General features: G+C 39.5%; 1 protein-coding gene across 8 annotated transcripts in view; it reads right to left on the bottom strand.

Annotated features, from left to right (window-relative positions):
* Nucleotides 1-613: 613 nt before the first annotated feature.
* LOC137099349 (caskin-2-like) overlaps nucleotides 614-22730 on the bottom strand; it is a 65044-nt gene continuing 42927 nt past the window's right edge. For 2 of the 8 annotated variants that reach the window (XM_067476073.1, XM_067476074.1), the window contains exons 5-22: nucleotides 22327-22472; nucleotides 19793-19888; nucleotides 18383-18513; nucleotides 14610-14718; nucleotides 14146-14254; nucleotides 12011-12105; nucleotides 10546-10663; nucleotides 9756-9929; nucleotides 8272-8346; nucleotides 7302-7438; nucleotides 6741-6804; nucleotides 6360-6460; nucleotides 6044-6154; nucleotides 5563-5664; nucleotides 5340-5478; nucleotides 3556-5244; nucleotides 2940-3222; nucleotides 614-2675 (exon numbers count right to left, since the gene is read on the bottom strand). In XM_067476073.1, coding sequence (XP_067332174.1) covers nucleotides 2579-2675; nucleotides 2940-3222; nucleotides 3556-5244; nucleotides 5340-5478; nucleotides 5563-5664; nucleotides 6044-6154; nucleotides 6360-6460; nucleotides 6741-6804; nucleotides 7302-7438; nucleotides 8272-8346; nucleotides 9756-9929; nucleotides 10546-10663; nucleotides 12011-12105; nucleotides 14146-14254; nucleotides 14610-14718; nucleotides 18383-18513; nucleotides 19793-19888; nucleotides 22327-22472 — 3776 coding nt within the window. In that variant the 3' untranslated portion in view covers nucleotides 614-2578. The remainder of the gene's footprint in view (nucleotides 2676-2939; nucleotides 3223-3555; nucleotides 5245-5339; nucleotides 5479-5562; nucleotides 5665-6043; nucleotides 6155-6359; nucleotides 6461-6740; nucleotides 6805-7301; nucleotides 7439-8271; nucleotides 8347-9755; nucleotides 9930-10545; nucleotides 10664-12010; nucleotides 12106-14145; nucleotides 14255-14609; nucleotides 14719-18382; nucleotides 18514-19792; nucleotides 19889-22326; nucleotides 22473-22730) is intronic. The other 6 variants (XM_067476077.1, XM_067476075.1, XM_067476078.1 and 3 more) reach the window with 6 other exon arrangements.

The raw sequence follows: 22730 nt of genomic DNA, 5'->3' as shown, positions 1-22730 counted from the left end.
TATCAGGGATCATGATGATTACTGTTTTGAAAACAGATAATATACTGAATAAATCAAGACAACAGCTTGTCACTTTCATGTATAAATTATGAGCCTTTTGTATCTTTTAAGCACGTTGAACAAAACTATAATAATCTAGTGTTTAAAATCTCATTTCAACATCGAAATTTTATTGATGCTTCTTTGCCTCTTATCTTCAGAACTTCATTAGTGTTGAGAGGGCAAGATGGCAACAGTTGATTCCTTTGGACAAGCTGCTAACTGCTGGAGAGTTGGTGAATAGCAAATAAAAACTTCATTGTTTCATGTGCTGTCACTTCTTTGTGGACAGCTGCCACATGATGAAATGCTTCACATGTTACAGTGTTGCCTCTATTGCTCCTCTGGACGTACTGCAAATTATTTCAATTGTTTTGTTCGAGTGCTGTTGCTTCTACAATGTTCAGAGCTGCAGATTCGGCGATGGCTGCAGCAGCTGCAGCGGCTGGCTTTCAGCAATCACACGCATTTTCTGTAGGAAATGCCCATTCTAGTTAGATTTTCTGTTCAATTATAAGTTGAATGTGACATGTAAATAACCTTCAAGGACAAAAAGCTCACTACTTTAATCAACTGCTTATCATTCCTGTTTATTGTATTTTACTTTTGTTTATTTAAATGTCATTTTTAATTTGCTTTTTTAATCTTTCATAGTGTGAGCAGGAGAACATAGAGGAGTCAGGTGTTCATGTCAGGAGGGATTTTCCTGAGAATCAGAAATAAAGTCCAACATAGAGCATTTCATTCATATGAGTTCATAGGACATAACAAAAACACAGAGGGTTAACAGTCTTTTTACAATTTAAACACAGAAGTTTTAAAAAATCATCAAATAGAGTTATTTCATGCTAAATATGGAACCCTTATCCATACACTGCAGCTAGACAAGAAAATAACATTTCATAATATTTTTTTAATAACAAGAAGGACCACAGCTCAGCATTCTGTATTTTTTTAAGAAATATTTGTGAAAATATCAGGAGAATCTGTACAAAAACCTTTGGTTAAGTATCTGCTCCTTTATATACCTCAAGTGTACAATATACATATTTAGACAACCCTAATTTAAATACTATTTCGCTAAAATATCAAAAGTACTATGTATAGAACTGACAGGTCACATGCCATCTCCCGCTGTACACACAATGACCAACTCCCTAAATGAAATAAACATGCATCTCTTCCCTTTGCATAAACATCATCATTGAGCACTTATATATGTTCTGTAGCTTCATAAACACACATATCTGTAGCAAAAAAAATCAGTTTATAACAACACAAAAAACTGGCACCAAGCCAAGAGGAAGACTAATTACAAAAGCTCAAGATCACTTAGTATAAAATACATGTGTGTTTAAATATCACAAAGGTACATTTTGAAATGATCTGGCATATAGTGAGTAGAGAGCTGAAGTGAAACTGGATGATCCAGGTTCTGTTGCAGCACTAAGAACATTCAGAAGCACACTGACATTTTTAGTAACACAAATTGTTAAAAATGACTTTAAACACAACCTTACAGTCTGTTGACAAGATAGTAAATGTTTAAAAGAGCAACATAATATAGTTCCTTATTCTCGTAGTTGTGTAAATGTATTGTTTTTGTTTTCGCAAGGAAACAGAAACTACCAACATGCAACTCTCAGATGAAGCTCATAAGAAAATACTGTTTTTCACAAAAAAAAACTATCAACATATTCAAAAGATATCCATTTAATTTGTGCATCTTAATTGTATTAACTTCATCTCAATTTTAGAACAAGATATGTTGATTGTGTCTATATCTAACATATTTGTGTTGGAATGTAGGGATCACAGCCAGTATGGACAGGAGCAATGATTATGGCTACAAAAATCCCTTGGGATATACAAGAAATACATTTTATTATTTTATTTCAATGTGATGAACCTGCAGAAACTGCTGATAGACCGTTTCAACATTGGGACAAGATAGAATAAAATGACCTGATACTATTTTAGCTCTGTTTTTGGTCTCTACCAACATTTATCTTAAAATAAACCACAGGGAAAGGCTTCACTTCTACACATACATCAAAAAAAGCTACTTGAACAGAAGCTGGAGAGAAAGTGACGTCAGCGGTTTAGCTCTCTCTAATGTCAAAAAGATACATTTTCATCTTACAATATTAGTGTTTAACAAGAATTAGAATAATCTGCTCAGGTGTCTGTCCTCATATTTATAATGTACTGCTGGTCCAGCTTTTATATCTTTGTTTAGTTTATGTTTGTCTAGTTCAACACAAGGATAAAAAGGTTTGTGTTGAGTCAAAGACAATCATCCATACAGCAAACATTTGTTGTAACAAATGTGAGTAAAAGACCCACTTTAGGAAGCACAATGAAAAATAAGTGCTGGTGTTTAGTCCAAGTTTGACTTTAGTTCTTCGAAGTAGCTTCACAGTCAGGGCTAAAAACACTATTGGGAAAATCTGTCCATCATCTCCTCTTTCCGTGTTTTACTTCCTGAGGCTTAAGATGGTTACTGTGTGTTTGTTTTTTCAGGATTTATAAATACTCTTCAGTTCAACATGGCATCCAGCTGATCGGCCAGGTCATCAAACATGTTGCCGATGTCATCCAGAATTGTCCCTGCAGACTTCACTGTGTTTGCTCTGCTGGTGTAATAAAATAAGAAACATAATATTAATATAACAGTAGTAAAAAGGAGATGAACTACTGACTCTAGAGACTGAACAACATCCTGATGATGTTCTCCATTAATGATTGAACAGACATCATTTCAGATTATTTATGATTAAAATACTCCCACGAGAGTGAAAAAGGATGACTGGTGAAGACTGGGTTTTGTACTTACACGTTTAAATGAACAACTTGTTTACTTGCTAAAGCAAAGGATCTGAGTCATGATGTCACCTTACCTGTCTGAACTGTCCTCTAGGTACAGTTTTCTCTCTACAGCCTTTAGAGCTGCTTCTAGAGATGTGCTGGTCTGATCCAGTTTCTGCTGAACTACTGCAGGACCACAGTGTGAATCTGGGACTTGTCCCGCACCCACCACGCACACTGGATGCCTCACTGTTAATGCGGGGCTCTGAGGGGACGAGGCTGGGGTGGGAGACAGGGGCCCATGGGATGGAGACGAGGGAGAGGTGAAGGCCACACTTTGAACCCCACTGACTGTGGTAGGTGAAGAGGAAAGTCCTGTTGAAGAAAAGGCAACACCAAGTGAACTACCAACTAGTCTCGAGTCAAAATTGTCGAGTCCTAAGAAACCACCAAAATTTATATATTTAAATTGACTTTTATAAAGACAAATCACCAGGTATGAGAAAGTATTCAGAAGAGAAGAGAAAGAAAGAATGATTTCAAGTTCACTGGCCAGATTAACAATCGTAAGGTATTTAATACTTGCAGTTTCATAAGGTCCAGTCAGACTTCGGTTGACGTGAAAAAGTTATTAATCTACTTTTCTTGATATGTAATCAGATTTAAACTTTAGGCAAACAGGGCATCATTTAAACTTAGGTGTCTTACCTTGCGCAGCTAGCAGACTGTGTCGAACAGGTTTTGGGGCGACAGCAGGAGGTTTCGGGGACAGTGGGGGCTTAATAGGAGATCCTTTAGCCGGACTAGCTGGCCTTTCGGGACGGACCTCGCTGATTCTCAGGCTGGCCTCCTCCTGGCTCTGGGAAGCAGGCCTGCTGCTGCTTGAGTCTAAGCCAGATGCTTCAGCTCCATCTCTGCTGGGGGATCCTCCTCCCTGCTCTTTGTCTTTGGGTTTATGTCGACGCTTTACTGTGTCTGACTCTTTTAGATTAAACTCTGGTACCTCCAGATTCTTGGCTGCTGTTTTCTCTGGAGGCTCCAGCACTGCCTCAGCTCTGGGTGGCCCTGGAACTTTGGGCCTCTGTTTGATAGTCAGGTTGCCCTCTTCTGCAAAGGGGATGCACTCACTGGAGCTGTTCTGAGGGGACGAGGATCCCTCTAGTCCGTGCCCTTTAGATTCTTCTTCCTCAGAGTCAGACTTTACCCCTCGGTCCAGCTCTGTGCTGCTGCTGTTCTGGGTGGTAATGCACTCACTCTGCACTCTCCTTCTCACCACTGTGGCCTCTCTGGGCTCCTGCCCTGCAGAAATGAGGGAAAGAGGTGTCGGCTCCTGCTGGATATTGTTTGGTTTAGCACCTGGAGGGGGGTTATCTTCTGTACTGCCTTCCAGAGATGCTGTGATGCTCCTCACGCTGCCTGGACTGTCTGTCACCACCCCGCCAGTGGATGAAGTTGTGCTGCTGTCGCTCAGCTCTCCACTGGTGGTGCTGCTCACTGAGCTGAGTCTCTTGGGAGGGGGAGGAGGGGGACCTTTTTTGCGGGCACGCACTGCAAATGATTGACTCCTTCCTACGTTACTATTCTTTTCTGAACTTGACTGTAATCGCGCCAACTGGCTACGACCAGGCTTACGAGTTAAAGTGGCGTAAGATTGTAGGTTTCCGGAAGGAAGAGCAGGCTCCTCATCATCTTCATCAGGCTCTCCATCCGACAGAGCGTAGCGAATTGTGCCTTGGAAGCGCTTCTTGGGTGCTTTCAGGGTCATGGTGTGGTCCTCAGGCCTTGAAGATGAGCCCAATTCTGTTGAGCCACAGTGAGAATGTAGGTAGCTGAAACCCTTCAGGGCCGGGGAGCCGTGAGGTGAGGAGCCACGAGACCCAGGCAGTTTAGGCTTTGCTGGAATGGCCGGGTACTTAAACACAGTAGCTGTCCCCAGGGGCACCTGCTTGGGCAGCGGCCTCTGGTCCCAGCCCTCAGGAAGGTTCCTCTCCTTTGCAGGGCTCCCATCTAGGCTCTCCTGGGACCAGCTGTGGGGGGTAATGGAGGCTGTGGGAGGCTCCTGGGAACGTCCGGAGCCTCTGGACCTGGTGTCTATGCTCTCCTGGCTCTGAGACATCCCGACTGCGTTCTTTATAGCCAAACCATCCTCACAGCCTCCATAATGGCTGGATAGGGCCGTCTGCAGCTCAGCACTCAGCTCGCTGTCCTGGAAGGTCAACATCTTTGGGGTGTGAGGTGAAGAGCATTCGCCTCCTGCATCTGGCGGCTCAATGGTGACCAGACTAAGGGCTCCGGGGCCTTTGCGGTGCAGTGTGGCTTGACCCGACTCGGCCTGAAGCATCGCCCTCTGGATGTCACACAGCTTCTTCACTGCCAACATCAGCTTCTTCTGGTGACCTGCAGGTAAAATTCATCCATAGTGTAAATTTGTACCGATACAAGCAGTCATACCAATGTTCATTTACCATAATGTGAACACAATGTCTGCTCACCCAGCTTGGTGATGCCAATCTCCTGCAGATCCTCCCATGTCAGGTCTCTGACGATGCTGATGGAGTCATAGCCATTTTCAGAGAGTTTTTTGTGGTACTGTGGGAGGCCGATGGCACTGAGCCACTCACCCAGATCAGACTGTGAGAGACAAAAGATCACTTAGGTCATTGGGCATCATTTTCTTTTGAAGTAGGTGTATTCTGCTGCAATTGAGAGTCTTACAGGTATGTACTCAGGAAGCCACTCAGGGATATTCAGGTTGTTGATCTCCATAGAGATTTTCTTGCGGTGGCCTGGTTTGGTCACCCCGATGGCAGTCAGATCCTGTGAAGTCAGCAAGAGAAAATAAATAAGTTAGTCAATCAGCACATAAGCTACACAATTACTGACTCTTGTTTTAAACTCCTAGTTTAAGGTCAGAACAAGTGGCCTCTGGCGAATCAGATCCAAATTACAATTAAATATAAGCTAACATTTTCCACTTTAAATCAATTCTGAACACATTTTACAAGTATATCAGGCTTTACTTTGTCTATGTAACGCACTAACTCTGTGTTGGAAATATCTGTGATCTTGTACAGACACAGGCAACAACATTTAGATAAATGCTGCAAAAAAAGTGACAACCAAATCCAACTATAATTAAATGTTATTGTTGAATTAAACATAAAACACAGTTACTCTTCAATGTGAGTTTGTTCACCTCAGGAGTCATCCGGCTGATCGTCGGTACATCGTAACCAGCACTAATGAAGTTCCCAGTGTACTGCTCCAGCTGGAACTCACTCAGCCACTGATAGATGGCCTCTGCATCCTGAGATATACATAAAGCGTGAACAAACAATTATTACTGTCATCAACCTGTTGCATGTGTATTAATGGACATAAAAAAATTAAAGTTGTAGTCACAGACCTGTTAAGGGTCTCAAAGTTTAAAACTAGAAACACCCCCTAAGTGCTATTAAACCTGCTGACAAAATGACTGTATGTGCACATACGGTCTCTGTGCACATCTTTACCTTCCCTTCCAGCAGCTGCTGAGGACGAACAAACTGTTGGGAGAAGCTCTGCTCAACAGGTCTTTGCACTGTCACGGTCTGCCTCCGAGAGGTCCCACCTGCTTCACAGAACCAAGTGATACTGTTATTAAATATGCATCTAGTTTAAAGTTTAGTGTTCAAAATGATTGAAAGTTTATTTACATCAAAATTATTAGATAAATAGGAAGAAAAAAACTATTTTGTTTATATAGTTTATTTCTTTTACTGTATGTACTCATCAATATGTGTAGATGTTTTAGGAGAACATGTAGATGTTTTGGGAGAACTATACAACATTTTTGCTCGTTAAAGAGAAAAAAGGAGCAAAAATGTTGTGTAGAATAATAAAAAGAAAATTACCTGCAGCATCAGACATCAGTTGGCTTGCATCTAAGTGTCCAGAATCAACAGCAGGGGGCGCTGGCTACACACAAAATTACATATAACAAACTGAGTGGTAGTTGACAAGAGTGAAATCACTATGTAAAATTGTGAATCGGCATTATATAATGTCTGAGAATATTAATAAATCCAAGCTGCTAACAGCCGATTATCAACACCAACTGGATAGGATATTTGTTATACCACGAGTTTTAAAATGGAGGTTTTATTCTGCGCAGAAAACCAGTATTTTGACATGGGGCAAATACAGCTTTTAAACTTAAATACAAAAAACTTATCTAGGCAAATGTTTGTGTCAATTGAATTGAAATATTGCAAGAATCGTGATTTTTGAAAGCTTTGTTTCAGATAATGATTTAAATAGAAATCAAGGTTAAAAAAACTGTAATTTAGTCTGATTATCCCACTATAATGTCAAATATTGTCAAACTTTAAAATTTGTGTTTGGACCAGATGTGTACAAACACTATGTAAACCACAGAAATATGCAGGCTTATCAGTCTGATGGCAATTTTGTACCTTGTTGCCATTGTCATGGTGACTGTTGTGGTGTTGGAGTCCATTGGGTGCATTGTTGCTCTCGGTACTCTGTCCACTCCCGGCGCTGCGGGTGCTGCCCACACTGCCGGTACTCCCTACGCTGTTTCTGTCTCCAGCTGCACACAAAACAACAAAATTGAATTTCTGAGGTCTAGGAGTGGGGAGGAGAGACCATCAATCACTGCAGCTCATATCAGCAGAGAGGATTGGAGTCAGGCTGTAGGAAGCAGCGGGTGCTCTTTGTCGAGTCACAGCAGGTCAAGAGGACAGGGCCAACAGGCCTGCAGGGACTGGGGAGTGACAATGGGAGTGACAACGGGCAGGATGCAGGTTTCTGGTATAAAAGCTGTGTTGTGCTAGAGCAGAGGAGCACGGGTGAGTCCATTAACAACAATCATGTAGCCAGAAGCATCAGGCTTTAAGGTAGCCAGTTATTCTGCAGTTTGGGGATCCTTATGCCTAGGACAAGACATACTCAATTCAAAACCTAAAAACTGTTTCTTTACACTGTAGAAATTGAGGAGAAGACAGGGGATGACTGACTTGTAAGTTCAGCCTGAAGCAGACGAGCGTATGGACCCAACACACCAAGATGACTGTCGTTTGCATGTCACCTGTAGTTTTCCATATACGTAGATAATAAAAATAACAAGCATGACAATAGTTATTTTGTACCTCTGACGGATTCTCCTCTCACACACTAGAGGAGAACAAGCATGGAACTTCTGACTGTAGTGTCCAAAGGGAAACTTAACACAAGATGCAAGGTGATGTGAGGTTAAGTGCAAGACAACATGAGACAACGAGAGGCAATGCAGCTGTCACATTTTGTGCACAGTAGTTGCGTTTTGTGGTCTTGGTGTGTGGGGTCCTGATGCAGAGCATTGAGCGGCGCAGCGATGCAGCTTCAGAATAGCTGGGGAGAAGCTGTTGTTCAGGGGACTCTTACCATTACATGAGTCCCTAAGAACCCAGATGTCCTCAAAGGGACATCCAGACTGAGACAGGCGGCTTGCAGATAGACCTGTCACACACAAAGACTCAAATGGACTTTGTACTTTCAGGTGGGGGGTGGATGGGGTAGAAAATGTTTCTGCTGGGTTCTGTTGGAGGAGATCTTTTAATTGGGAACTTAAATGAAGAAGAAAATGTTTATGTTCATGCAGTTTATAAGTGATAACTTTTGGTGATGTTAAAGCTGAATAATTCCTTAAAAGTTTACATCCATTATATGCTACAGTTACAGTCACCTTTAGACTATTATTTATTGCTGTGTACATGCATATAACATTATCCAGGTTTGACTCTGCTGGAAATTTAAGAGGTTTTGTTTTCAGCATCGGGGGTTCATTCAACAGAAAAAGACCAAGATAGACCCTGATTGTAATATGGGAACAAAATTTGGTTTGTGCTAGACTCTGCAAAAAAACGTTAATCTTAGAAGCACATAATGCTCCTGCAGGAGGAGTGTCCAAGATGATCATCAAGAACGAAAGAGAAACTTTATGTTAACCCTAAGTGGGGCTAACATATGCAGAATAAAATGCAGTTATCCCAGCAAGTCTTTACATTGCTGAAAGTTCCTGTTGATCACATTAGAATAGGAATTAATTCTTATAGCTTACTTATATTTCAAACGCTGAAGGATAACAATGTTGATATTTTGTTTACAGGTGAACCTCTAACACAAATCATGTAGTAGTCAGTTAGTGAGTTAACCAAAACAAAGCTATAAATCCAGATTAAGGCTGTGCAATATGAAAATATTTGTTGTGGTATGATAGAAAAACGTCACTAATCACAATCTTTTTGGCACTATGAGGCCACACAATGCAGATCTTATCTATATTGGAATATACATTTTTGCTCATATCACACAGCTCTAATCCAGAGGTTTGATGTTGGAATAGGAGCTGTCAAAAATACTGAAAGCAAAATGTTTTGAGTGAGTGACCTGGTGAGCCATAAAACATTATACTGATGCTATCTATGAATATTGAAGAAAATACAAAATAATAAAATATTGTATATACTGTAACAAGCATAGTATGTTCCCTTGAAGGCGAGGTTGATATTTTTTTCAAGTGTTTGTTAAAAAAAAGTAGAGCTATTAAGCTGATATACATGTGTAAATTGATTAATAAATCTTTTTGTTATAAAATATTCTTTACAAAAGATCAGTCCCCACAGGCTTTCAGTCATTTAACCCGGGGAAACAGTATGTGCGGACACAACTCTGCTCACTAAGCTACTTGTCTGTTCAGAGAAGTTGACTCTTCCATGGTCTCAGGAAATCAAGTTGGGATGTTTATGTAGCAATAGTTGATGGGAATTTGCTTTGCTTAGAATCAGTACAGTAGGTCTGACGTGGTTAAATGTATAAATGCCCCTCTTTATCTTTACACCATGTGTGTGTCCTGAGAGTGTGTATACCTGTGCTGGTAGTGAGGCCATTGGCTAGCGGCAGCACCACATGGGTGGGAGACGTATACAGAGTGTGGGAGTCATCAGTCTGAGGGGCGGCGCTGAGGCTGGAGGAAAGGGGGGCTCTGGAATGCAGCTGCTGGCGCTGGGTGGGCAGAGAGGCGTGCCGGGAAAGGGTGCCCCCTATAGGGCAAGATGGGGGAGGACAAGAGGAGGAGGAGAAGGAGGAGGAGGGAGGGGAGGTTATCAAGCTGATGGTAAAGGGGGAGGTCAGTCATTACGTGGTTTAGATGGAGAGATGGATGCAAGAGGAAAGAGAGAGGAGGTGAAGCATGGGATGGTCTGTAAGCAGGCCGATTAGTTCCAAAATCAGGATGTGAAGGAGGGACTTTAATCTACAGCAAGGCCCAAATGAACCGATAGTCTCTGATCTGGAGTGATGGGCAGTCTGGTGATATTCTTTATTATTTATTCTCATTTATGGACTCAAAACAACGCTGATAGATCTTATTCCTGCACAGCTGGATACTATCTCTATGACAGAGAGAACCAACTAATCATGTCAACTAACGTGTACCGCCAGTTATTTTGACTCAGGTTTATCTAGACACCAAATGTGGATGAAAATTTGCCCTAATGGTGATTATGACACTGACTGGCAAAAAGAAAAATAATACCAGACTTTTTTACTATAAGGATATTAGTATATAATCGGAACAGTCTTCCAAAGTTTTCCATGTCAGTTTTTGTTTGTTATCAAACATGTTGGCAATTTTTCTGTCTTTTATGTTTAACTGACCGTTTCTTCTGCTGATGACCTCCACTATCGACGGAGGGAAAAAGCCAACTCTGTCCGTTCCTCTCTGGCTGTCGTGGATGTGGCCCTTCCAGCGGTCATCCATGTGTTGCTCCAACACCTGTAGTGGGCCAGATGTGTTACTACAAGCCCCCCATCCACTGTAAAGGGTTAACACTAGTGCGAAAGCAACACAACAGTGTCGTCTGTCTGATTTTTCCACTGTATATACAAAAACAGAGCTTACTTGAATGTCAGTGCACAACATGGCACAGTTTTGTGATGTTTAATACTCTAGTACAAGTCCCAACATGACGAACACCTGCATCACATCCCTGCAGCTCCAGGTAAACACCTTCAGCTTTACTCACCCCCTGATTCACTCATAGGAAGTCAGACTGGCTGAGAAAATAATAAGACTAAGCTCCAGCTATGAACTGCTCTGTGAGGCTGTTCCTAAAACTACAGTATGAAACTGTTTCAGAATTTATTTTATAGTAGAAATGTGTTTTGAAGACTCCTTGAACAGCATTGGTAAAAAGTTTTTGATTGAGGCTCGCTCCTCTAATCAGAGAATTTGAAACTTTTTTGCTGGATAAGAAATACTATGAAGTAGGTGTATTCAATATGGACATGAATAATCATTACTGTTTGTGTTATATCAACTTAGAAATATTGTGTTTTGTATGCATAACATTTTATTACCAGTTTACACAGAAAACCAGGAAATCAAATGTCAATTAGCAAAATATGGGACAGATGCTTCACACATTCATTAGTTTATTGATATGCAGTAAACTGTGTTTGAAATTTCAAATTCAGAGGAAAATGCCTTTGAGCTAATTGACAAATCAGATGAACTAATCACTAACACACATCTACGATCTACAGAGAGGAAATACAGGAAAGGGTTCAGAGGGTGCAGTGTGTGTGTGTGTGTGTGTGTGTGTGTGTGTGTGTGTGTGTGTGTGTGTGTTGGACTTGCCAGCACCTGTCTCTGTGAAAGCTGAAGTTTACTTTACTCAATCTCACAATGAAGTTTTATATTGATCGACTTCCAGTGGTTTAGTTCATTCAGCTCATATTGTGACATAACAGTTCTGGCAAAAATTTCCAGCTTGTGTTACTTTCGTACATATTTACCAGTGTTATCTCCATTTAGTTATACCTCATTTTTGGTTTGCTGTGACTATTATCTGTGTTTTAATTACTACCTTCTATGATTATTTATTAATAATTAATAGGTTTTAGTAACAGATTAAATAATGCATAACCTACAACAAAACCTACTAAAAGTGTCATGTGTTAGTGTCAATCCACTATGTTACACACACTATCTACACACTAGATACCCACATTCTATTACTAGTAGAATGTAAAACCTACTGGACTTCACATATTTCATATAAAAGGAGAACAAATCTGTTCAAACTACCAAAGAAACAAGTGTCTGAGATGCTTTTCTCACCATAATGATGTCTCCAGCTCGAATGTTCAGTGCAGTAGGATCGTGGAGGTTCCAGTAGTCCTTCAGAGCTCTGACCTGCAAAACACCCGTTGCATCTGTCGAGGGAAGGTCAGAAAACTGCATCAGAAAAAGGCTTTTACAAATAGTCGTTGATCCGTCACAAAGGTTTCTTTTGTTTTTCAAATTTGATTGTTTATAACACAGTGCAGTGACATCTTCACTAAACTTGTTTTCACATTGTCAAGAACCATAATTCTACTGGCGAAGAGTATTTTGTTCATATCATTTAATTTTTTTAAATTGATTATTTTATGCATTATTTAGAGTTTATATGTTTACTCCAAGGATCTGCTGAAATTGTTGTGGACAATTTGCAATTCAAATTTTTTTTGTATAATAATCCTTAATGCAGTATTACTTCTTTATGAAGATGAAACTCTTTTTAATTTCTGTCTCTTTAAGCCCCCCCCCCCAACAGCACCCTCAGTCCACTCTTTGACAACATTCACTCAGAGGAATGTCATAAATGCTTTGGGAGGGTCCAAAGAAAGTCTACTACTTTACATACATTCAACTTGTATTTTAGTTCATTTGTAGACTTGTAAGTACAGTGACACTCAAAAAAGCATAATATTTAAAACATTATAACATATAAATAATATAGTAATTTTAATAACTGAGTAATTGTTTTATATTATTAGAAATATGCATTCATTCATATATGCATTTAAATATTTTAAAAATGTATGTACAAATATTTTGAAATTGACCCCGATATGACATCTTCTTTTGTACAAATTCTTTTCCAAAACCTAAAACATTGTTGTGACAAAAAGAGAAAAACCAAATGTCCTAAATGTGGATTAATCCACCACTAAAAATAGTCACTGATAACTGAAATTAATTCCAGTTAATTTGAGGGAAATACACTGAACAGCTGTTTTAGGAAAAGATTGACACTTTTTTCAAAATTGAAACTATGTATTTTATAAGCTGTTTTAAAAGACTTATATCTTCAACAGTGAAGTTGGAGAAACTGATAAAGTATTGAGAAATGTATTAACACACTGAGAAGAAAGAAGGAAGTTAAGAAGAAAATACTGCCTGTCTTATCCTAAAGACCTCTGGAGCTCAGCAATTTTTTCCACACAAACAAAACCACAAATAGCTTGGGGTAATTCTTCAGGGAATGCAAAGATTTCATACATTCATCCGCAAACATTCAAAGAAGAAATAGATAACGGTTTCTCTCTTTTTATATATTCTTATCATGTTATTTAAAACTAGGAATATACATATTTGAATAGACGTGCAGATCCACAATGTTTTCTCTTGTTACACTGACTCATTCCTTCCTCAGAGATCCGACTGCTGTATGCAGCTGCTAACACGACACATTAATAATTAATCCACAGTGCATGTGGACCAAGTGTGTGCTACTTATTCATCTTTCCTCCATACACCAGTAAACAAGACGGGAAAGTCTCTCCATCCATGTTTAAATCACTTCTCCAACACAACTGCTTATTATTCCCTCAGTCTGTTCCCACAGGGAACTTCAAAAGACTGCAGGATTACAGAGCAGAAAGCATGCACACACACACACAGACGCACACACGCGCACACGCACACACACACACTGTGTATATACAGCTCTCTTAAATTTGAGGTCGAATGTGAGAAGTCTGGTCTTTGAAGCTGTGAGAGCTGATAGATGTGAGTGTAACGTTACATAAACCAAAATTTAAACACAGCTGCTGTTTGAATTACAGCTTATACTGTCAGGTGAACCTCAATATGTCTGCTGCACAGAGGGGACCAGAGCTCAGAGGTCTGAGCTTGTACAGCACTTTTGAAACTGCAAAAATCACCATTTCTAAATGTTTGGGTTTTACTCCTTCTCACATATTAAATACAAACTTCTTCTATCTAAAACTACTTCTATCTTCCCTATTTCTTTCCTTGATGGTCAATATGATACTAAATTCATCCTATAATATGTTTTCACTGATGTTTCTCCACAAAGGATGGGGTGGAAAAAAATACACAAAGCCATAAAAAGAAAAGGAAGTAAAATAAAATAGAGAAAGATAAGTAAAAGAAGACTGTCCTAGTGTATCTGCATGGACTCTGACCTCGGAGCAGTTGCTTGATGTCCTTGCTGGCGTGTGAGGTGGTGAACTGGTTGACGATGTCCAGCGCTGTCTGGTTGTAGGTATTTCGGATGTTCACATCCACTCCAGCCTGAAGGGGCCACACACGCACATACACGGGACACAAGATACAGAATACATTGTCTTTATATTTTGCTCTTCAACCTTTTTTGTCTCTTTGATGTAAAAAGAATTAGTTGGAAAATATGCAGTTTGCCCTCTGGCGTTTTGTAAGAGATTGCACTCATGGTACATCATCGCTGAACTCAAAAGAGAAGTGTTGCTTATGAAAAGATGAATGGTACAATCTCACTGTGGGCACAACCATCCTATCTCCTGAAGATTCTCTTCTAAGATGATACTTATTTGGAAATCTTAAACCTTAAACATATTAAGCCTCCTCACTGCTCTGTATATTCTCAATGTATCATCACTTCTGAACTCACATCCAGCAGGAGTTTGACCACTTCTGTTTTTCCATACAGAGAAGCTTCATGCAGAGCTGTTCCAGACTTGGTGGTCTTGTTGATGTCAATTCCAGCCTTCAGCAGCAACCTGAAACAAACAGGAAGACACATGATCCACGTCTGAGTCCTGAAACTGAGCACAGAACTTATCCAAGCGTAAAAGACGGTATGATTTAAATCCCTTCATTAACCTCCTTCAGATGACATTATCTGGCTGGTTTTAAGATGGAAGCTGGGAGGTATTTTAATATCAGGAAGTTCAAAGTCAGTCATTCACATTCATTTACACCATACAAAGTGAGCTGCAAATTTGTGAAGTTGCCCTTTAAATTAAAGTTTGCTTCCAAAACCCCACTATGTGAAAAATACACAACGGCAGTGTTGTGAGATGATTTTCTTGGGAATGTTGCATGCATGATGAAAACATAATAAACTGAGTTTCAGTATGCTCGTGAATTTATTCATCAGCCTTATGACTGCAAGTAAAATCCTGTGTTGCTGCCGCTTCATGAGGAATAACGTATCAAAGTTTATGTCCCGAGCAGCACTTTAATAAGGTCCTTATCATCCACATGAGATCACAATAATACATTTTGAAAAGTGAAAGTTGTCTAGGCGGCAGCACAATAACCTGTCATGCTGGTGTTCATGATCAGAAACTGCATCCCGTCAAATCTATCAAATTAATCGTCAAAATCAATTCGACCAGTTGTATTTATATGTTTGTTTTTGGTATAATTCTGTAATACCAGTGACTGCTGCCATGTGCGATTTGAACATTTGTTTTAGAATAAAAAATAACTTGAAATTGAAAAATACGCCTTGTGTTGCTTTATGCACACACAGTTCTTTTAGTTCTTTTTTTAATGATACTTGACGAGCGCTGGGAAAGCAGCTCTGGCACATTTTTATATCTGTGCTGCTGTCACTAGGATTCAGGCACCTTATTATAAAGCAGGTTAACACTGAAGTGCACTGTAGGTGTATTGCTGACTGGTAGCTTCCACTGCGCACACACATACAGAACCACACTTGTGTAACAGGGATAAAAGCCTTTTAAAACTGGGTCACAGCGACGCTGTAGTGTATTTCAGATCTCGCTGGAAATGTGAGGAAGACAAAACCATACAGAACACACACACGCGCGCACACACACACACCAGCTCCAGAGTTCATACTCCCACATCACCATGCAAACGTTCTGGCTCAGTGGTTAACAACCACAAACCACAGGAGCCCTGCCCTCTGCCGTCAACATGCACACAGCCTCTACAGGCACAAAGGCCCACGGACGCTATCCCCCTTGATAGGAAACCCAAGATTATGAAATGTCTCAAAGTAGTGACTTAAAAATGCAAAAATAAGGAGATTTTTTTTAAAGTCATACCAGGTCTGCACAAGGGACTGTTGTGTCAGCTCATGTAATGGTTTATAAGACATGAATCTTTTGCTTCACATCACAGTGTGGATCATCTCTGACTGCTTTGACACTTTAAGACAAACATAAGAAATGTTATTTATACTGGGTGAAATCTCAACAGACTCATATTGAGTGACTTCCAGATCTGTCAGGAAATTTGTTTACAAAAATGAAAAGCTAAACAAACTATCAGGCCAGTTGTGCTCAGCTCAAGACTTCTATTTCCAAACTATATAATATATAACAACTATAGTGAGAAAAATATAATAAACTTACCGTTGAACTGCTACAACAAAACATTTGCAAATATAGACCAAATGAAGCTCAGATATAAAATGCCATTTGCCAAGAGTGACAGACTGAATAGCTAAAATGTTCAATTGTGATCTCTTATTTGACAGTTCACTCTAGATGATGTCAGTACATAAGTCATTTAATGAAATAACACACAATAATTGACACGTCCTTAAATTCTTGGATAAAGCTGAATAAATGCCGAATAAAGAAGTGTTAGCCTTCAAATTCCCTCAGCAACTGGAATTAAATATTAGTTCATCTGTTGGATGATCAAATCTCAATGGTGAACTAAAATTTCACAGAACTTGTGCTTCGGTGATGTCTTTCATTACTGCCAGCTTTCTACATACCACCGCTGGTCTATCTGCCAGCCCACAACACCAACTCAAGGCTGAGAATCTTCACACAGAGAGGCAGAACTGGGTTATAATAATGACTACAGGCATGGGAGGCTGATGGGAACAAACATGGCGCCAACAGGACACCAAGACCAGAGTGACCTTACTGATAGGTCGGAGGCTTTTCACTGTGGTATTGTATTAGATTTGATCTGAAGAGAAGGAACACTGGACCAGAAATAATCCACTCAATATCAACAGTTTCTAAATGTATTGTGATTTCACACCAAGACACCAGTCTCTTTTTGGATAGTATTTTGACTTCAATAAGTTTAAAACATAAACATAAAACAAAACACTTTTTTAAAATCACATTCTCTCTTCCAGAAGTACTTGAAAATGTGACTGACAGTTCTTTCTTGTTACCCATAGCAACAAGGAGGGGCTTTATGATGCAGCCAGACAATGATCCAGTAATGGTTGCTGCCAAATCAACACAGGACTTTATCGTAAGGAAAAGTCTATGGTTTCAAAATGGTCAAGTCAATCAGCAGAGCTTAAACTGAGTGAACATGCATTTCAAATGCTGAAGAAGAGACCCCCAAAACTAACAACTCAATGAGGATGCAACAAAAGCCAGGAAATCAGATCTAAAGACGAACCAATAATGTGTTGATATCAGTAACTTGCAGGATTGATGCACCTGATGTAACAAGGGATTTGCAACCAACTATTGTTTCATGTACTCGAATTTAATGTATGAAAACTGTCTGTTTCAATACCTATGGTTGAGATCAAATTTGGGTGATTTGATACAAAGGTGCTATGTTCTATCCTGTTTGATGTATTTTGTAATTTAAACACTTAATTCATATCAAATAAAAGCTACAATTCTAAACTTTCATCCAACATCTGCCTCAGTGCAGGGAAAACTAAAGCGCTGGTGGTGAACACCTGCAGGCATACGCACTCTTCACCATCACCGGTGAACACCCGAGGAAAGGACATTGAGAGAATGAACTCTTACAAATACCTGGGTGTTCACCCAAACAATAAACTGGACTGAAAAGATAACAGACGCACTTTATATTTTTATATTTATTTTTTCATAGGAAACGACTGGGCAAACTCTTTCTGCAGACGAGACTAAGGTCTTTTGGAGTGCAAGGAGCACTACTAAAGACCTTTTTGACTCAGTGGTGGCCTCAGCCAGCTTTTATAGAGTGGTCTGCTGGTGCAGCAGTATCTTTACAGCAGAGAGGAAGAGACTGTATAAGGATGGTAGGCAACCTATCATCCTTGCTGGAAAATGAATCCAACTCCCTGTCTGAAATAGTGAGATCTCTGAGCAGCTCCATCAGTGACAGACTGTTACGATATCGTAGGTCTTTCTCCCTGCTGCTGTCCGACCTTTCAAACACAGCTGCTCCCAGTAAACCAATACTCACTATAATATACATTCCTACTAATGATTGTAACACTGTGCAATAACATGAACCCTAGTGGAATTGTTTGTTTGGTGATTGTATTCTTATTTGTATTTTTAGGTTTTTATTATTCATATAGATTTTTTTATATTGCCTTTTTGTTTTCATCTTATCTTGCAACCAATAAATAAGCTTTGACATTCCAATAATTTTTTTGGGGGAGTGGATGTTGTCCACAAACATACACCTGTTTTCAACCACAGGTCTTACCGTATGATGTCTTTATGTCCATTGCGGGCAGCAAGGTGCAGCGGGGTGGTGAAGGCCGAATCTGTCGGCTCCTTCCTCTCATCTTCCAACAATGCTGTAACCATGTTACTGTTAAGTAACAGCTGGGCCACCTGAGGGAGGCCAGAGGAGTCAAGGAAAGAGAAAAACGTGAAGACACCGATAAGATAAAGCTTCAACTTCAACTTCGACAACAATGTAAGAAAAGCACACTGCATTAAGAGACACTGCAGGTGAGTATGACAGAATACATAAGTGACCCAAAGCACTGAACTTTAAATTAATCAAGATGTTTGACAACAGACAAAATGAGTCACAGCTAGAACCACAAGTCTTATCACTTCAGAGATAAAACTAATTCACATTTTATTTTGTCATTGTGATTTCAGGTTCTACTGTCTCGGCCAACAAGTTCTAACTGATTTACAGATGTTTTTTTATGAGAGAATGAGCAGATGTTTGAAAGCTGTTTGTCATTACAGACAAGCTATAACACATGTCTGATCACAATGTATATTCAGAGTTAGAGTGGTAGAAATGAGATGTTTCTGCAAGGCTGCTGACAAGGAGACAATTTGTTTTTTCAGTTAAATCAACTGACTAAAGACACAAGTGAAACCCCAAAAGAAAAAAAAACTACATTTTGTAATGTTCAGATTTATTTACTGTTCAGACTTTATTTACTAGTTTCATGTTTTTTGAGGTACAGCTTCCCAGCATGACTGAATTAACGTAGAACATGTTTACATTGTGGCAAACAATGACAGTAGCTGTTGCATCAGAATACTTTTACAGCAACTGTACAAACATGGTTAAAGTCTGTCCTTAAAAACAGAAGGACAAACAGAGTGAGCTGAATGGAAACACAGCAGCTGCCACTGACACACCCCACTACCAGTAAGTAGCAGCTGAGGATCTCACAAACACACGCACACACACACACACACACACACTCTAAAGATATCTCAGTTTGAAACAGCGAGTGGGAATCAGACTTCATTTTTATGTCATTTCTGACAAACTGACAAAACAAACTGAGTGACTGAAAAGGTGACAAACCTTTGTGACTGACGTGCGTGTGTGTCAGACTGTTTGTGCATGTTTGCGTTTGTACAGCTGTGACTTTTTATCAAGAGCAGTGCAGTGTTAGAAAGATCAGTTAACACTCAAAAGCAAGTTTCCATCACTTAGACTGACAATTACATTACTCTTCTCTGGAAACTTGCCCTAACCTCACTATTAACTATAACTCTAACCTTAATTTAAACCTCCCCTATAAACCAAAAGGTATTGATTTACATTATGTGGACATGTTTTAGTGCCTAAAAAGGAACTAAATATGGTTGTCACCACAACAAGAGGTTTATGTTTCCGTAACTAGAAAAAGCCTACCTTAACCCTTCCAAACTCACAGGCCAAATCCAGAGGGGTCTTCTTGGCCTTGTTGACCAGACAGGGTTTGGACTGATGCTGCAGCAGCATTTCAGACTGAAAAAAAAAACAATCACACAACATTTTTATTGCAAAGGAGAAGTACAAATGTTAGTAAAATAAAGTTTGTTTCCTAAGTAGAGAGTTAAGCAAGAAGGAAACAACTAGCCTGGCCATGTGCAAAGGGATCAAAATTTAACCTTTACCAGATAAAGCACCTGCGATGAGTAGCAGCACCTCAGCTCTCAAAGGGTTGTCTTATGTCAGTGCTGTAATGTGGATAATGTTTCACTACCATTCAGTCAATAATGTGATGTCAACTCTTACATGCTCTGGGCTGACAAAGCCTGGATGAACAATACAGTTGGGGGTTATTATCACAGCTATGCAGGGACCCTGCAGGATGGATTAAATAGACTCAGGGCGTTATTTCAAACAGAAGACCTAAGATTTAAAAAAGACAAGGTGGGTTGTTGCTAATTCACTCACACATGCACATTCATAATAAATAATATAAACACCCCATTTTCAGAAAAGCTGTATAAATAAAAGGAAATATAATAAACATAAATAAAAAGAAAATACTATAATGTGATCCATCTCCTGATGTTGATGGCCCCACAGTAAATTAATCTTAGTGTGTGTATCATGGCCAAAAATATCGGAGCCCTTCTATTTCTGTAGTCTGTCAGAAAATCCAACCCTTCTCTCAGAAAATTGTTCCAATTGCAAATGTATTGGTATTCACATACTTATTGTTTTTGTTTGCACTGGAACAACACAAAAAACAGAGAAGAAAGGTCAGACTTGATAAAAGTTCACACAGAACTCAAAAATGCACTGGACAAAATTACTGGCACCTTGTCAAAATTGTTAGAAATAATTGTTTTTCAAGCATTCGATGCTGCTGTACTTTGTATTTAGACAAACCTGTGGCAAGTAACAGTTGTGGGCAATATGGTAATCACACTTGCAGCCAGTTAAAATGGAGAAAAGTTGACTTGTGTCAACACTGAGCATGGAGAAGAGGAAGAAGTGTTAAAGAGGTGTCTCTGGATTTGAGAGAAAAAAAATTATGGAAAAACATGGACAATCTCAAGTCCATCTCCAGAGATCTTAATGTTCCTGTGTCCACTCATATAATATCATCAAGAGGTTAACAGCCCATGGGTCTGTAGCTAACCTCCCTGTATCTGGACAGAAATTAATAAAAAATTAGAATGGTGGATAAAGAACCCTGATTAACGTAGTGGCCAGTGTCAGGAAGCTGCATCTCCACTAGAGGTCATGGGTCTTCCAGCAGGACAATGACCCGAAACACCCTTCAGAAAGCACTCAGAAATGGTTACAAACAAAGTGCTGGAGAGTTCAGAAATGGCCAGCAATGAGTCCAGATCTTAAGAGATCTTAAGAGATCTCAAAACAGCAGTTGGGAGAAGGCCTCCTTCAAATCTGAATGACCTGGAGCAGTTTGCAAAAGAAGAGTGGTCCAAAATTCCAGTAGAGAGGTTTAAGAAACTCATTCATGGGTACAGGAAGCAATTGATTTCAGTTAGTTTTAGGGGTTTATATAGGGGGGTGTTACCAAATATTAAGATAAGGGTGCCAATAATTTTGTACATTTTTGAGTTCCGTGTGAACTATTATCAAGTTTGACTTTTCTTCTGTTTTTTGTGTTGTATCTGTGCAAACAACACATGGCCATGACTGTGTGTGTGTGTGTGTATATGTATATCTATCTATAGCTAGATAGATAGGTGGACCGGCACTGCACAGCTGGGGATGGGAAAGGGCTATTGGGGGTTTAGCGTCTATGGATATAGATAGATACAGATACAAAGTGAAGAAGCTTGACAACTCGACATTCATACTAATCCTAGCCTAAAATAAATGAGTAGTGCATGATAAAAGAAGTACTCTGAAAAGAAAAACTACAGTGTTCATTTCATAATTCCAAAGATCCCCTCGTGTTTATGCTCACATCTGTCCTTCTAAGACGGATGACAGCACAAAACCAGGGTCACTTATAATCACATATAAAAGCTGATCACCCCACATCTACCCAGCACCCTCTTCCAAAATCACCCTCATATTCTACCCAAACATTCAATCACACCAAGAACTCCTCTTACACACATGCACACACCGAGGCCTACTCATACACACACAGGTGCGCATGCACACACACACACACAGCAAACAGAAATTAAAATTAAAACTAAATTCACTCCAAACCATATTACTTTTCAAGCATATTTCGAATAATTAAAAGAGACGTTTGTCAAAGCGACTACATACTGAGACATGTCATAATATACTTTTAAACTCGGATGTAGTAGGCTTTAAATCAAAAAAGTTAAGTGTTAATCGTTTTTAAATTTCCACATTTGACCAATTCTTTAATCATATTATGTTTTATATGTTGCTTATGCAAATAAACAACAGAATTCATAGGTCAGTTAAATATTGTATTAATGTAGTAGCTGCAGACTCACCACTTCATAGTGTCCGTACTGAGCCGCCAGGTGCAGAGGGATGTGTCCATCGAGAGAAACGCCATTAACTGAGGCTCCAGCACGAAGCAGCATCAGAACAGATTCAGCTTTTCCCTGCCAGGCTGCATAATGCAGTGGACGCATTCCTGCATGTGTCACACGTTAATAAAAAATTAATTAGTCATTACATGTTACTATAAATGCAATGCAAATGCAATACAACACAACCTGCTGCCCCAAACAATTAGATTTGTGTTGTAATGAGAAAACCTTATAGGTGTTCTGCATCATTATTAGCTTTGTGAAACTGCATTTCCCGAATAAGGTTGTAAGGTTGACACATTTATTAAAATATTTATTTTTATTTTAAACATATCTTTGACTTTTTATTTAGCTATGGTTAT

Source organism: Channa argus, chromosome 15 (genome assembly GCF_033026475.1).
Source record: "Channa argus isolate prfri chromosome 15, Channa argus male v1.0, whole genome shotgun sequence".
Lineage (NCBI taxonomy): Eukaryota > Metazoa > Chordata > Actinopteri > Anabantiformes > Channidae > Channa > Channa argus.
Note: the sequence above shows the minus strand (reverse complement) of the source record. Positions and strands in the feature narration are given on the sequence as shown.